This window comes from Carcharhinus amblyrhynchos, chromosome 20 (assembly GCF_965287045.1).
Source record: "Carcharhinus amblyrhynchos chromosome 20, sCarAmb.v2.hapA, whole genome shotgun sequence".
Classification (NCBI taxonomy): Eukaryota; Metazoa; Chordata; class Chondrichthyes; order Carcharhiniformes; family Carcharhinidae; genus Carcharhinus; species Carcharhinus amblyrhynchos.
In genome coordinates this window covers 17,085,929-17,102,999 of record NC_137343.1, presented here as the reverse complement: position 1 = coordinate 17,102,999, position 17,071 = coordinate 17,085,929, and the positions used below count along the sequence as shown (strand labels likewise).

The window sequence follows — 17,071 nt, the reverse complement described above, 5'->3', positions numbered from 1 at the left end:
CTGTTGGGAAAAAGATACAAAAGTCTGAGATCACGTACCAATCGATTCAAGAACAGCTTCTTCTCTGCTGCCATCAGACTTTTGAATGGACCTATCTTATAATAAGTTGATCTTTCTCTACACTCTAGCTTTGATTGTAACACTACATTCTGCACTCTCTCCTTTCCTTCTCCCCTATGTACTCTATGAACAGTATGATTTGTCTATATAGCGTGCAAGAAACAATACTTGTCACTCCCTACCAATACATGTGCCAATAATAAATCGAATCAAATCAAAAGTAGCAGTGTTGGAGGGAGAGGAAAGGGACTCTAATTCCTCCTGCATTGCCATTCCGTATGACATAAACTCCCTGATGGCACTGCAACTTGCCCAACAGTAACTGTAAATACGTAAACTTATATAATAGTACATTGCAGTTTTAAATAGTATTTGCATAGATATATAACTTGTGTCCTCTCATAAATATTAAATGATAATTGTTTTCAATCATAAAAAAAATCAAAATCTCAAAACTCACTCAGAACTGTGCAGACTGTCCCGACACACACTTGGTCTTGCGCAGACTGCCCTGATGTGGAGATGCCGGCGTTGGTCTGGGTTAAACACAGTAAGAAGCCTCACAACACCAGATTAAAGTCCAACAGGTTTATTTGGTAGTAAATGCCACTAGCTTTTGGAATGCTGTTCCTTCATCAGGTAAGTGGAGAGAACTCTCCACTTACCTGACGAAGGAACTCTCCACTCACCTGACGAAGGAACTCTCCACTCGCCTGACGAAGGAACTCTCCACTCACCTGACGAAGGAACTCTCCACTCGCCTGACGAAGGAACTCTCCACTCGCCTGACGAAGGAACTCTCCACTTACCTGACGAAGGAACTCTCCACTTACCTGACGAAGGAACAGCGTTCCGAAAGCTAGTGGTGTTTACTACCAAATAAACCTGTTGGACTTTAACTTGGTGTTGTAAGACTTCTTACTGACACCACCCTGACGCAGGCATGGGCCTGTGCAGACTGACCTGACGCAGACGTGGGCCTGCGCAGACTGACCTGACGCAGACGTGGGCCTGTGCAGACTGACCTGACGCAGATGTGAGCCTGCGCAGACTGAACTGACGCAGACGTGGGCCTGTGCAGACTGACCTGACGCAGACGTGGGCCTGTGCAGACTGACCTGACGCAGACGTGGGCCTGTGCAGACTGTCCTGACGCAGACGTGGGCCTGTGCAGACTGACCTGACGCAGACGTGGGCCTGCGCAGACTGACCTGACGCAGACGTGGGCCTGCGCAGACTGACCTGACGCAGACGTGGGCCTGCGCAGACTGACCTGACGCAGACGTGGGCCTGCGCAGACTGACCTGACGCAGACGTGGGCCTGCGCAGACTGACCTGACGCAGACGTGGGCCTGCGCAGACTGACCTGACGCAGACGTGGGCCTGCGCAGACTGACCTGACGCAGACGTGGGCCTGCGCAGACTGACCTGACGCAGACGTGGGCCTGCGCAGACTGACCTGACGCAGACGTGGGCCAGTGCAGACTGTCCTGACGCAGACGTGGGCCTGTGCAGACTGACCTGATGCAGACGTGGGCCTGTGCAGACTGACCTGACGCAGACGTGGGCCTGTGCAGACTGACCTGACGCAGACGTGGGCCTGTGCAGACTGTCCTGACGCAGACGTGGGCCTGTGCAGACTGACCTGACGCAGACGTGGGCCTGTGCAGACTGACCTGACGCAGACGTGGGCCTGTGCAGACTGACCTGACGCAGACGTGGGCCTGTGCAGACTGACCTGACGCAGACGTGGGCCTGTGCAGACTGTCCTGATGCAGACTTGGGCCAGTGCAGACTGCCCCAATGCAAATTTAGGCCTATGCACACTGTCCTTACGCAGACTTGGGCTTGGGCACATTGGCCTGACAAGGCCCAAGTCTACTTGTGGCAATGGAAGTTTCTTTGTCTGCTACAACTGCAGATATATACTTTTTTCCCTTGGTACCAATCAGCCATGGCTGCCTGTCGTTAAATGGAGGCTTATGGGCCATTTTGTTGACTGTTGTCACATTCTGCTGCCATCCGTTTGCAGATTTATTTTCCTATCTGAATAACTGAAGTAAAGCAAGGACAGGTGAAGTGAGGTGCGTGCTGATTACACACAACATTGACTGAGAGAAGCCATGCGCTCTCTTTGAGTCCAAACTATAAATATATCTCTTGTTTTTACCATTTGAAGTTGATCACAGTTCTATTAGAATAAGCATTTTCCATAACTCGTTACAGAATATTTGGCTTGTATTAAATGTATTTAATCTTATCCATGGGGTCATGGTTAGTGAACAAGCCCAATTTCAATCTTGCAGCCCACTGAGAAGAAGGGAGGCCACGCATGCAGCCCACTTATTAACTCAAGTAGCCCATCACTGAATTAGATATTCTCAATGGGAGAGTTAGGGTGTACTACAAACAGATCTATGGATCTATAGGAACATAAGAACTAGGAGCAGGAGTAGGCCATCTAACCCTTTGAACCTGCTCCGCCATTCAATAAGATCGTTGCTGATCTTTCCATGGACTCAGCTCCACTTACCCGCCTGCTCACCATAACATTTAATTCCTTTACTGTTCAAAAATTTATCTATCCTTGCCTTAAAAACATTGAATAAGGTAGCCTCAACTGCTTCACTGGGCAGGGAATTCCACAGATTCACAACCCTTTGTATGAAGTAATTCCTTCTCAACTCAGTTCCAAATCTACTTCCTCTTATTTTGAGGCCAGGCCCCCTAGTTCTAGTTTCACCTGGCATTGGAAACAATTTCCCTGCTTCTATCTTATCTATTCCTTTCATAATCTTATATGTTTCTATAAGGTCTCCCCTTATTCTTCTGAATTCCAAAGAGTATAGCCCCAGTACACTTAGTCTCTCCTCATAAGTCAACCCTCTCAACTCTGGAATCAACCTGGTGAATTACCACTGCACCCTCTCCAGTGCCAGTAAATCCTTTCTTAAGTAAGGATAGGCTCAATGACCTTTCTCCCACGTTTTTCTATCAGCTGCTGCATCTTGGTTAAGATTTATTCTCTAATCCCATTCATAATTTATTACTGTAGCCCAAACTGACATCAATATAGATGAAGAACATTGCTAATCAGTGCCAACCATCACAATTGCACCAAATGAGTTTGATCCAGTGTCAAGCTCATCACAAGGTTTTAATATGAGGTGCCCAGGGTCACAAGAGGCTTTGACCCAGGGGCTGAATGTCAATGAGGGCTGCGAAGACGGTATTTATGTGCAGTTCCAGTACAATTTACGCCATTGGACAGGTATTGGAGAAAAAAATAACGCCACAGACCTGTTTCAGGAATGCCTTTTTAAAATCTCCCATGAAAACTGAGCGCAATTGTGTTCAGTTTTAGATTTTATATCAATGTGGGGAGATGATTCTCTCTGCTCAGCCCTCAGCCCCAAAGGTGTTGGGTTGGGGGCGTTAAACCTGAGTTTCTTGCCTCCTCTCGGGATAGTTGCAGACCTCCACATCAGAGTGAAGAAAGTGGGTGCGAGAGGAAGACAGAAACTCCCTAGGCAAAGGCGGTGCTGAAGCTAAAAGCACGCCCCCAAAATCCTCCACACAACTCATTTAAAATCAGTTCCACACACCCAGCATGAAGCAAAGCACCAATGCAGACATTTAACCATCCTGTCCTCATTTTTAAACATTGGCTCAGATTTCCCTGTTCGGCGCCTGTATTTAAACAGGCAAAAGTCAGCATGTTTCTCAGGGGATGTTTGTTCTGCTTGTTTTATTTTTCCCAAATCCAAGGACACATGGCATTGCCCAGGGATAGGCTGCTGGGTCTGTCCCACAGGGATAGGTCTCTGTGCCATTTGGTCGCCAGCAGCCCTTCAGCCCGCTCTTTGAGCTTCCTAGCCCAGCTCGGAGGTTCCCACAGTGAGACAGTGCTCTTCCAAACCAGCTGGAGCTGGCAAGGTGAGCTGGAGCAATGCCTTATCTGGCAGGAGGAGAGCATCACCAGCGCTTACTTAGCCTTTTGCCTTGAGAAGTGGGACCAGCCTCAGCCCAGCGGCACCTTCCTGAGAGTGTGGGACTCCCAGCTGGAGGGGGATTTGCGAGATCTAGAGGGATGGGGGGGAAAGTGCTCAAGTCCACTCACCTCGCCTGCAGCTATTGGCCCCGAGTCTCCAAGCCGGCTCCCGAGGGGCAGGAGGAGCGCCTGGCTTGCCCCCTTGGGGACTCTCTACACCGGCACTAGATCCCGGTTCCACTCGGATCCCATCGCTGCTGCTGCTGATCGGCACAGAGGAGCCCGGCGGAGCCGGAGAGGCTGGACCTTACCTGGTACCTTGTGGTGCGGGGCGGGAAACTCTGCTGAAAACTTCACTCATTTAGGTAAGGCACTTAAAATCTTCACACTTTTTTTTTAAGAAACGAATATTCACAGAATCAGAAAGGCTACACCATTATACACTCCATTGAGAAAATATGTATAAACATATGCTATGGGGCATACAGTAATAAAGGTTTAGACTCTTTGGCCCAACTTGTCTATGCTGTCCACTAAGTTGGTCCCAATTGCCCGCGTTTGGTCCATATGCCTCTATATCCATCTTACCTATTTAACTGTCCAACGCTTACTGTGCCCACCCCAATCCAATATAAACATGTACATGATGGTACTAACAATTAGAAAGTCTTTATGCAAAAGTTTATTTTGTGCAGGTTCGATGTAATAACATGAACAGAAAAGTCAGCCACAAGCTGCCATGCAGATTTTGCCTTCAATGTAAAAGGACTTCACAAATGGAAGTTGTTAGGGATGGGGATGTGAGTCATGGAGGGAACGGGGATGGCCAAAACCTGGCTGAGCAGACGGGTGTGGAGAGGTCTTTGTAAGAAGTAGAGACAGGTGAACATGCTGAGGAAGTGGGCGATAGAGTGGAGCTAATGCACCAAAGAATTTACCACTGGTGAGGCAAAGAGAGAGACTTGTAACCAAATAATCATAAACTGCGAACTGAAGGGTGCCACGGAAGATAATACAAGACCTGAAAGACATTACAGAGATAGGGTGCAGCTAGACCATGAAGGAGTTTGGTAAGAATGGATTGTTTAAATTTGCTATGTTCCAGAACAGGGGCCAGTGTCAATCAATGAAGGGTGATCAGGACGCAGTCTCCAAGTTGCTGTGCTTTGGATCGTTGGGAGTTTGCGGAGGAAGGGACAATCTTAAAATAAGCTAGAGGTGACAATTAATGAATAAGGCTTCGGAGCAAGGGGTGTCACAGTTAGAAAGCAGTAGCGTTAGTAATGATGGGATGTGGGGTTTAAAGCTCCGTGCAATATCAGAGATTCACATAGTTTGTTTCTGTTTGAGTGAATGGTTGGGAAATCAGTGCTTGGAGTAGCAGGGGTTAATAAAGGACAGCCACCAAGGATTTATAGAAGGCAACTGGTGTCAGATTAATCTGATTGCATTCTTTATCAGAGATGGTTGATTGTTAACGGTATTGCAATAACTGTGTATACAGACTATCAAAAGATATTTGATTAAGCACGTCATAACATATTTACTCTGAAAATAAAAGCTTTTGTGAATGAAGGGACTTGGTACAAAATTAATGAGGAAAAAGGGGGCAGAGAGTAGTTGTGAGTGGATGAGGGAAGGAAGGATGCTATAATGTCTGAGGGCTTATTATAGTGATTTTCTTCTGTTGTTGTATATGAATGATTTGAATTTGGGTATGGCTGCTTTCTGTGCTAAAAGATTCTAAGATTTTGAGGGAGCAAAATTTATGGTGGGCCTAAAAAATTTAGCTTCCCCAACATTAAATTGAGTAAATTGTGGCTCATTCGTAACTTGATGTTGAACACACGACAGCAATAGGAATTTCCATTCATATAGGTACGCTAGTCAAAATGTCAAAAGGCAATTATTTAGTTGAGAAAAACATTACAGCATGGCACAGTGGCACAGTAGTTAGCACTACTGCCTCACAGCTCCAGGGCCCTGGTTTGATTCCGGCCTCAGGTCACTGTCTGCGTGGAGTTTGCATGTTCTCTTCGTGTCTATGTGGGTTTCCTTTGGGTGTAGAGGTTTCCTCTCACAGTTGAAAGATGTGCAGGTTTGGTTGATTGGCCATGCCAAATTGCCCCTTGGTGTCCCAGGTTGCATAGGTTAGACAGATTAGTGGGGTAAATATGTGGAGTTACAGGGATAGGCCCTGGGTGGGATTGTTTCAGCGCAGATGCGATGGGCCAAATGGCCTCCTTTTGCACTGTGGGGTTTCTATGATTTTGATAATTATTGTACATGACACCATAGTAACACAAATGATGCACATTTTTTCTGCCTCTTCTCCATCCCTGAACAAAGAACAAAGAAAATGTCAGCACAGGAACAGACCCTTTGGCCCTCCAAGCCTGCACTGACCATGCTGTCTGACTCAACTAAAGCCCACTACCGTTGTGGGGACCATATCCCTCTATTCCCATCCTATTCATGTATTTGTCAAGACGCCTCTTAAAAGTCACCATCATATCTGATTTCATGACCTCTCCAGGAAGCATGTTCTAGGCACCCAACACCCTATGTGTAAAAACGTTGTCTTGTACATCTCCTTCAAACCTTGCTCCTCGCACCTTAAACCTATGTCCCCTAGTAGTTGACTCTTGTACCTTGGGAAAAAGCTTCTGACTATCCACTCTGTTCATGCCCCTTATAATCTTGTAGACTCCTTTCAGGTCGCTTCTCAATCTCCGTCGTTCGAGTGAGAACAAATCAAGTTTCCCCAACCTCTTCTCATAGTTAATGCCCTCCATGCTAGGCAACATCCTGGTAAATCTTCTCTGTACCCGCTCCAAAGCCTCCACATCCTTCTGGTAGTATGGCGACCGGAATTGAACACTATATTCCAAGTTTGGCCAAACTAAGGTTCTGTAAAATTGCAACATGACTTGCCAATTTTTAAACTCAATGCCCCAGCCAATGAAGGCAAGCATGCCGTATGTCTTCTTGAGTACCTTCTCCGCCTGCACTGCCACTTTCAGTGACCTGTATACCTGTACACCCAGATCCCTCTGCCTATCAAAACTCTTAAGGATTCTGCCACTTACTGTGTTTGACCTTTCAAAATGCATTACCTCACATTTGTCTGGATTAAACTCCATCTGCCATCTCTCTGCCCAAGTCTCCAACCAAGCTGTATCTTCTGATGCTCCCATCGCTATCCGCAAATCCACCAACCTTTGTGTCGTCCACAAACTTACTAATCAAACCAGTTACACTTTTCTCCAAGTCATTTATATACATTACAAACAGCAAAGATCCCAGCACTGATTCTTAAGGAATACCACTTGTCACAGCCCTCCATTAAGAAACTCACCCTTCCACTGCTATCCTCTGTCTTCTATGACTATGTCAGTTCTGTATTCAGCTTGCCAGTTTAGCTCTGATCCCATGCGACTTCACCTTCTGCACCAGTCTGCCATGAGCGACCTTGTCAAAGGCCTTACTGAAGTCCATGTAGACAACATCCACTGCCCTACCCTCATCAATCATCTTCATCACTTCCTTGAAAAACTCAATCAAGTTAGTGAGACACGACCTCCATTTCACAAAACCATGTTGCCTCTCACTAATATGTCCACTTATTTCCAGATGGGAGTAAAATCCTGTCTCAAAGAATCCTCTCCAATGATTTCCCTATGACTGAGGTAAGGCTCACTGGCCTGTAATTATCTGGATTATCCTTTCTACCATTCTTAAACAAAGGAACAACATTAGCTATTCTCCAATCCTCTGGAACCTCCCATGTAGCCAGTGAGAATACAAAGATTTCTCTCAAGGCCCCAGCAATTTCCTCCCTTGCCTCTCTTAGTATTCTGTGGTATATCCCATTAGGCCCTGGGGACTTGTCTACCTTAATGCTTCTCAAGATCTCCAACACCTCCTCCTTTTTGACCTCAGTATAACTCAAATTACCGACACACCCTTGCCCAGACTCACCACCCACCAAGTCCTTCTTTTTGGTGAATACTGATGCAAAGTACTCATGGCCCCACACATAGATTCCCTTCCCTGTCCTTGACTGGGCCAACCCTCTCCCTGACTGCCCTCTTGCTCTTTATATATGTATAAAAAGCCTTGGGATTTTCCTTAACCCTGTTGGCCAATGGCTTTTCATGATCCCTTTTAGCTTTCCTTACTCCTTATTTTCTCCTTTCCTTGTATTCCACACTTGAACAATCAGAAAAATATTTTGTGAAGAGAATGGCTCTTTATATTAGAACCAGGGAGCAAGAAAGTGCAGTCTGGGTTCAATTTCTTTGACAGACCCCCAGACTGATAATTTAGCAAATTCAACACCAAAGGCATTTTTTAACTTCTTAAACTGAATTCTAAGTTGATTTAATTCATACAGGTATAGAAGAAATGATGTTCACTTTGTGAGCCACACTGTGTGGTGTGGTTGACAATTCGTGTGTGGTCTTGCAAGGCAATTTGCAGTGGTGTCTATATGGAGGAAGTTGAAACAAACACTCTTATGCATTAAGGAGTTAACTTCTGTAATGTTAACAGAACCTGACTGATGCACCTGCAAGTAGTTGATTACTACGCCCTGTTTTAAGCAACTACCCTCTTTGGGAGAGCTGTTCTACAAGACCATGCTTCACAAGTAAGGCCAGACATAGTATCAGCAAGGTTGTCACAACCATGCTGAATGCTGCCCTCACTCAAATTCCACACACACGCCTGTGCTAGAAGAGGCATGAGCTGCTGAGTAATTTCAGCATTTTCTATTTTTCAAATTTCCACAATATCTTCCTTTGTGCTAGTTGGGGTACTGGGTGGTGATCAGGATTGGGAATTTCACCACATAGGAGAACATTCAACCCACTGCTCATTAAAACACATGATGGAGTCTGCATTCTTTCTTCTGATAGTCCTGTGCATAGAAAAAAAATTCTAATATCTCTCTTTGATCTCTTGATGATCTTAAATTTATCCCCTCCAGTGAAAGTTGTTTTTCTCAATTTGCTACATCCAAACCTTTTGAACGTTTCTATTACATCTTCAACCTTCTTTGTGGTTAGCACTGTTGCCTCACAGTGCCAGGGATCCAGGTTCAATTCCCAGCTTGGATCACAGTCTATGCAGAGTTTGCACATTCTACTTGTGTCTTTGTGGGTTTCTTCCGGGTGCTCCAGTTTCCTCCCAAAGTCTGAAAGACATGTTAGTGAAGTGCATTGACCCAAACAGGTGCTGAAATGTGGCGACTAGGGGATTTTCACAGTAACTTCATTGCAGTGTTAGTGTAACCTTACTGTGCTAAATAAATAAATAAACAAACAAATAAATAAAGGGAAAAAGTTCTGTCTATCTACCTTCTCATCTTAAATAAAGCCTCTTTTCCTTGGTATCATTGTGATGAATATCGTCTGCATTCTCTTCATGTTCCTGACATTCTTCCGAAAGTAATATTCTAACTATAGTCTAATCAATAATTTGCACAGGTTTGGAATGACCTTTATTGTTTGTACTTTGTATCCCTGTATAAAACAAAGGGTCCCATTAGTTTTTTAACAGTTTTAGCAACTTGTCCTCTCGTGTTTAAAGACTTGTGTCGGAATCCTGAAATCACTTTGCTCTTTTAGTCCTTTTAACATTTTACTGTTTTTTGCAATTTTTTCATTATACTTTATCCAAGATATAACTACACACGTTTCTCACATTAAATTTCACCTGACCAGGTGACTGACTTATCTCTATCCTCCTGATGTTTACAGTCCCAGATTGCTCAATTGAAATTAAAATAAAGATTGTCCAATAAATTAAATTTAACTTCTCAGCATTATTGGAAGCCTATATTTTACTTCTCATGTGTGAGATTGGTACACTGTGCCACATGCACAGTGTACCAATCTCACACATGAGGAGTCAGAAGGTTCTGAATTCAAGCCCAGTTCCAAGGTTTGGGCCAGTATTTCCATGCTATTCTGAGAGTGGGTGCTGCACTGTTAGAAGTGCCATTAATTTAATTGAATGTTCAAACATTAGAGACTGGATTTTTAGGGGCTGGAGGTGAACGGGTGCACATTTCACACCAGCCACCATGTCAGTTAACTGCTACAATCCCAACCTTGAGTCATTTTGGCTGGGATTCTCCCAAAAAAACGTGCCCAACAGGTAGGAAAACAGGAGATTTTCCCACCCATTTTTGGGCATTCTTAGTTTCACAAGTGCCTCAGGGGGATTCATGCTAATAAGTGGAGGCATGACCTCCTCCTGCTGGAGAAGCCAGTAGAATAGTGTTGAGTGGGCCACTGCACACGCGCCGATCTGTCAGTGGGGAGATTGCTGCATGCACACAGGCCTCCCCCTCCCCATCACTGGCCTCCTGACCGTTGGCTTACCAGTTTTTTCCTAATCACACCTGCACCTCCCACCCGCGCCAGTCTTCTCAAACTCCCCCCACCAATTGCCAGCCTACCCGATCCCCCTCTCTGGGCCAGGCCCAATCACCTGTCCCCCAAGGCCAGCCCCGACACCCCTTCATGATCAGTTCCAATTCCCAATCCATGATTAGATCTGACTATGTCCTCCCACCAATCCCATTGCAGAGTGCACAGTGAGTCCCCCACCCACCACCTCCTATCAGCCCCCCCAGTAACCCTCACCCCAGTAGGCCTCTCCTTCTCTGGTCCCACACCCCCTGACATTACCTGGTGCCTTGGGTAGTGCCAGGGTGCCTGGATGGCACAGCCAGGGTGCCAGTCTGGTACTGCCCAAGGGGCACACCCCTGCCCCTGACCTCCCAGGGGGACCTCAAGGACCTTTGCCCCTACCAGCAAGGTGATTATGCCTGGTCCCCATTGATGGGACTTGTAATCCCCGCGACTGGGAACTTCTTCCTGTGCAACGGGGAAACACTAGCTGGCCTGGAGATTACCATCCTGGGCTTGCTAATCATATTGAAATAGCGACTTCAACAATATAGTCAGCCTTCATGTTCTGGCGCAGGGCTGATTACATCAGAAAACATTGCCTGGGAGCGATGGACCAGATGCCAGTCACAAGTCCAACTACAGACTCTCACTAATGTCTCCTGCCTGCTGCACTACTTGAGCAGCGCAGTGGGCCAGGAGAATCACCCCCCACTTTGTCTGAGTGATTATTTTGCATGCTGATGCAATGCATTGAGCTTTAATGGTTTGTAGTTACAACTGTGAAAAGGCAGCATTCTCTAAGGCAAAAGTGATCTGATTCTGCAGATTTCTACCAATATGATGACAGCAATGATATCATTGATTAATCGATGTCATGTGTGTAGATGAATTTGTAATAACCTTTTTGTGATGGGAACTTTTTTACTGTGCTTTGCTCTTTCTTGAAGTTGTGGAATTATGCTGGTCTGCAGGTGCATGGATGTCATGGCACCTCACCAAACTGGCCATATCTATGAGCCCCTCTTAAGAACATAAGAACTAGGAACAAGAGTGGGCCATTTAGCCCCTTGAGACTGCTCTGCCCTTCAATAAGATCATGACTGATCTTTTCATGGACTCAGCTCCACTCACCCACCCACTCACCATAACCCTTAATTCCTTTACTATTCAAAAATCTATCTATCTTTGCCTTTAAAACATTCAATGAGGTAACCTCAACTGTTTCACTGGGCAGAGAATTCACAGGTTCACAACCCTTAGGGTGAAGAAGTTCCTCTTCAACTCAGTCCTAAATTTGGTCCCCCTTATTTTGAGGCTATGCCCCCTAGTTCTGGTTTCACCCACTAGTGGCAACAACCCCCCTGCTTCTATCTTATCTATTCCCTTCATAATTTTATGTTTCTTTAAGATTCCCCCCTCATTCTTCTAAATTTCAATGAGTATAACCCCAGTCTACTCAATCTCTCCTCATAAACCAATCCTCTTAACTCCGGAATCAACCTGGTGAATCTCCTTTGCACCCCCTCCAGTGCCAGTATATCCTCTCTCAAGTAAGGAGACCAAAATTGTACACAGTATTCCAGGCGTGGCCTCACCAGCACCTTCTACAGCTGCAACATAAGCTCTCTGTTTTTAAACTCCATCCCTCTAGTGATGAAGGACAAAATTCCATTTGCCTTTTTAATTACCTGCTGCACCTGCAATACAACTTTTTGTGATTCATGCACAAAGACAGCCAGGTTCCTCTGCACAGCGGCATGTGGAAATTTGTTAACCATATAAATAATGGTCCATTTTGCTGTTATCCTTATCAAAATGGAGAACCTCACATTTACCAACATTGTACTCCATCTACCAGACTCTTGCCCACTCCCCTAAACTATATCCCTTTGCAGATGTTCAGTGAACTCTGCACACTTTGCTCCACCACTCATCTTAGTGTCATCTGCAAATTTTGACACTCAACATTTGGTCTCCAACTCCAAATCATCTATGTAAATTGTAAACAATTGCGGTTAGGGTAACCATACACATATATCGGCAGACAGAGTCAAGAAGGAAAATAAAGGAATCCATATTTTAACAGGACATATTGGTGAGTAATAAGTATTTCTTTCAGGTACTAAACTTTTGGAAGGCCTTTATGTACTTTTTGGAGACAGCATTTTAAGTCGGGAATTTAGGGATCACTTCTACCCTGTTGTTAGGCACACAAGAGGCACTACAGCACACACACACACACACACACGTCACATCAAAATAATTTTTTCCAAAGGAAAACAGATCATGGATCATTACAGGGAGGTTTACCTTGAAAGGAGCATGATTCCAGATCTTTGCTCATGCACTAATTTGGCATTGCTGGTGAAGGTGGCACAATCTACCATGATTTGATGTGCATTCAGAGCTTTTGCTGTTTTTGGCAAATGTGACTGAGAAGTTTTGAAGATGTGACGAGAGATTTTACAATCACAGGTGACGAAGGGAAAAAGGCCTTATTTTTCCACTATGGAGGTAAAAGTTTGGAAGGTAATTTTTGAGAAACTTACACCTGTGTAAGATGAAACAAACGACGACTCACCTTTCATACACAAGAAGCATTCAGTATATAAAACCATTGTCCTCCGACACCTAAGCAAGTAGGAACTGAGACATTGCCCAATACTTCACACGACTGAGGCATCTAGCAAACAAATGTGACTTTGGTGATGTTGAATATGTTGAGCAAGACATCAAAACGCAAATAGTCAAAGATTGCCTCCCTAGTCAAATGCACCACAAAGCACTTAAGACACAAAGCTGTCAGAACTATTGGTAAAAAGTCTGACAAGTCTTCAAGAAGAGCTTAACCTCGAAAGCTTGTGAGTTTACTATCAAATAAATCGGTTGGACTTAAACCTGGTGTTGTCAGACTTTTTACTGTGTTTACCCCAGTCCAACGCCAGCACATCCACATCAGGACGATTGGTGTCAGCAAGGTTGCTATCACATTCGGAGGCCAGAGCTACTAAAATTAAGGCTGCCAACAGTATCACACTCCCAAGTTCAGCCCCAGTGAATGCTGTTCATCACTCATGTAAAAAGTCTAACAACACCAGGTTTAAGTCCAACCAATTTATTTGATAGTAAACTCACAAACTTTCGAGGTTTACCTCGAAGAGGAAAGCTTGTGAGTTTACTATCAAATAAATCGGTTGGACTTAAACCTGGTGTTGTCAGACTTCTTACTGTGTTTACCCCAGTCCAACGCTGGCATCTCCACATCATCACTCATGTGCCAGGAAAGCAGCAACAGCTGTCTCACAAACAAAGTTGTGATTTGTCCAAAGAATGTTTCCAACGTGGCAGAGTTTATCCATGCCGGATGGAACGTCCTGCTATTCATAAACAGTGTAAACCTTGCAGAAGACTTATCATCTTGCTTGTGTTTTTCACAATGATGAAGACTAATATCAACAAAAGGATGTGCTGTACAAGTACCGCAAGATAAAGGGTGAGTCAAGATAGAGGTGGATGACCCGAATATACTTTTATGCTTCCTTTCACACACAGTGACCACTGATATATGGCAGTGACAATTAGCTGCTCTTTAGCTGACTGATGCTGTCATAGATACAGAAATTTCAGTCAATGTCATGGGAAGCAAAACATTCAGCAAACTTCACCTCATTCTCTGTAATCTTCCCGTACAACAATGATAAATCACTGAAGGTTCTTGGAACTCCAGGCTCACTCAAAGACATTAGAACAAAGGCTGTATTCTATAATGTATCAGTTTCCACATAGCAACAGACATGACTCCTAGGCATACCAAAAATTGAATTGTATGCTAACTACTTCACTGGTATCAGCAAATGGAAAGGTGTTACATGCAAATTGCATGTAGACAATAATGTTCCTCCAGTCATGCATCAGATTAGATGAATACCATTTCATGTTTAGGAAGCAGATAGAGAAGGAACTACAGCACCTACTTGATGGTAACATTATTGAGGAAGTTGGGGATGAGTCTACTCCTTGGGTCTCACCATTACAAGCAGAAAGTTGGTATGCAGGTGCAGCATGTAATAAAAAAGGTAAATGGGATGTTGGTATTTATTGCAAAAGGACTGGAGTATAAAAGTAGAGAAGTGTTGTTGTAATTGTATAGGGTATTAGTAAGACCAGATCTGGAGTATTGTGCCTAGTATTGGTCTCCTTATTTGAGGAAGGATGTGGTGGTAATGGGGGCAGTTCAGAAGAGGTGCACTAGATTGATTCTGGGGATGAAAAGGTTGACATATGAGGAGAGACTAAACAGTTTGCGCTTGTACTCGAGTTTAGAAGGATGAGGGGGGACCTGATCAAGGTATGTAAAATTTTAAAAGGGATTGACAAAGTACATGTATACCAAATGTTTCCTTTCATGGGGCAATCTAGAACAAGTGGTCACAGATATAGGTCAAGTTTCTGCTCCTAATTCCTATGTTCCTAAGATGTCAAGAAACCCAAGTGTGGGACCAGATTGGATTTTGTCGACAATCTTACTGGAAAACACAACTCATCACTTGTATACTTTTGTCTAAAATTGGCAACAAGAAGTGCTTTTCAACAAAATATTCAAAAAAATTCCAGAAATCACTTTTAAAATCAGTGAGTAAGCTGTTAAAAAAAAATGTACTTACTGGAAAATCTGGAAGGACTTTTCTGATCTGCAAGTGTCAAAAGCTGCAGCATCAGCATTCAACACTCAAAAAGGGAGAGCTTGCATTCTTTAAAGAAAAGGGAAAGCGACCACACCAGAAATAAAGTTATACTAACAAAACCAAGGAAGAATTAACACTTAAACTTTCTTATTTGGATTGGATTGGTGACTGTATATTTTATTTAAAAGCTGCTGTTTCATAAGAACATAAGAAATAGGAGCAGGAGTAGGCCATCCAGCCCTTCGAGCCTGCCCCGCCATTCAACAAGATCATGGCTGATCTGTCGTGGCTCAGTTCCACATTCCCGCCCTCTCCCCATAACCCTTAATCCCCTTGCTTATCAAAAACCCATCAACCCACGTCTTAAAAATATTTAGCGAGGCAGCCTCCACCACCTCAACGGGCAGAGAATTCTAGAGATTCACCACCCTTTGAGTGAAGAAGTTCCTCCTCAACTCTGTTCTAAACCGCACCCCCCTTTTATCTTGAGGCTGTGCCCCCTAGTCCTACTGTCCTTTCTAAGCAGGAAGAGTCTCTCCACCTCTATCCTATCCATCCCATTCATCATCTTGTAAGTCTCAATGAGATCTCCCCTCATTCTTCTAAACTCTAACGAGTACAAGCCTAGTTTATTCAGCCTCTCCTCATAGCTCAGCCCCCTCAACTCCAGTATCAGCCTAGTAAACCTCCTCTGCACTCCCTCCAAGGCCAAAATATCCTTGCGTAAGTGCGGCGACCAAAACTGCACACAGTACTCCAGCTGCGGCCTCACCAATGCCCTATACAGCCGCAGCAAGACCTCCCTACTTTTATATTCAATCCCCCTCGCTATGAAGGCCAGCATCCCATTCGCCTTCCTGACCACCTGCTGCACCTGCAGGCTGGGTTTTTGCGACTCATGCACAAGGACCCCGAGGTCCCTCTGCACCGTCGCCTGCTGCAGTTTCTCGCCACGTAAGAAATAGTCCTTCCTACCATTATTCCTACCAAAGTGGACCACCTCGCACTTGCCAACATTAAATTCCATTTGCCATTTCCTGGCCCATTCGCCCAGCCTATCTAGATCCTTCTGCAGACTCTCCACACCCTCCGCAATTTGCCGTTCCCCCAATCTTGGTGTCATCAGCAAATTTCGACACCATACACTCGGTTCCCTCCTCCAGATCATCTATATAAATGGTAAATAGCTGAGGCCCCAGCACCGACCCCTGGGGCACTCCACTAGTCACCAACCGCCAATCCGTATAGCACCCATTAACCCCCACTCTCTGCCTCCTATTTGACAACCAATCCTCTATCCACGCTAACACCCTACCCCCAACTCCATGCCCCCTTACCTTCTGCAATAACCTCTTGTGAGGTACCTTGTCAAATGCCTTCTGAAAATCAAGAAAGACCACATCCACCGGCTCTCCTCTATCCACCGCCCTAGACACATCCTCATAGAACTCCAATAAATTTGTCAGACACGACTTCCCCTTAACAAAACCATGCTGCGTCTGCTCTATCAAGCAATTCCCTCAAGATGCCTCGCTATTTCCTCCTTGATGACGGATTCTAACATTTTACCTACAACAGACGTTAAACTAACCGGCCTATAATTCCCTGCCTTTTGCCTGGCACCCTTCTTAAACAACGGCGTAACATTAGCCGTTTTCCAATCTTCTGGCACTTCCCCGGAATCCAGCGATGTCTGGAAAATAACCACCAAGGCATCCACTATCACCTCCACCATTTCTTTCAGAACCCTCGGATGCATTCCATCCGGTCCTGGGGACTTGTCCACAAACAGTCCCTCCAGTCTGTCGAGCACCACCTCTCTAGTAACAACAATGTCATTGAGACCCTCCAGTCCTACCACCTTTCCATCGCTAACACCCGGCAAATTATTCACGTCTTCCTCCGTGAAGACC

At 44.9% G+C, this 17,071-nt stretch overlaps 1 protein-coding gene across 1 annotated transcript in view; it reads left to right on the top strand.

The window, feature by feature from the left end:
• The first annotated feature begins 3,776 nt into the window (after positions 1-3,776).
• Positions 3,777-17,071, top strand: part of pla2g3 (phospholipase A2 group III) — a 50,117-nt gene continuing 36,822 nt past the window's right edge. Inside the window, exon 1 of the mRNA XM_080208678.1 lies at positions 3,777-4,416. Coding sequence (XP_080064804.1) covers positions 3,777-4,416 — 640 coding nt within the window. The remainder of the gene's footprint in view (positions 4,417-17,071) is intronic.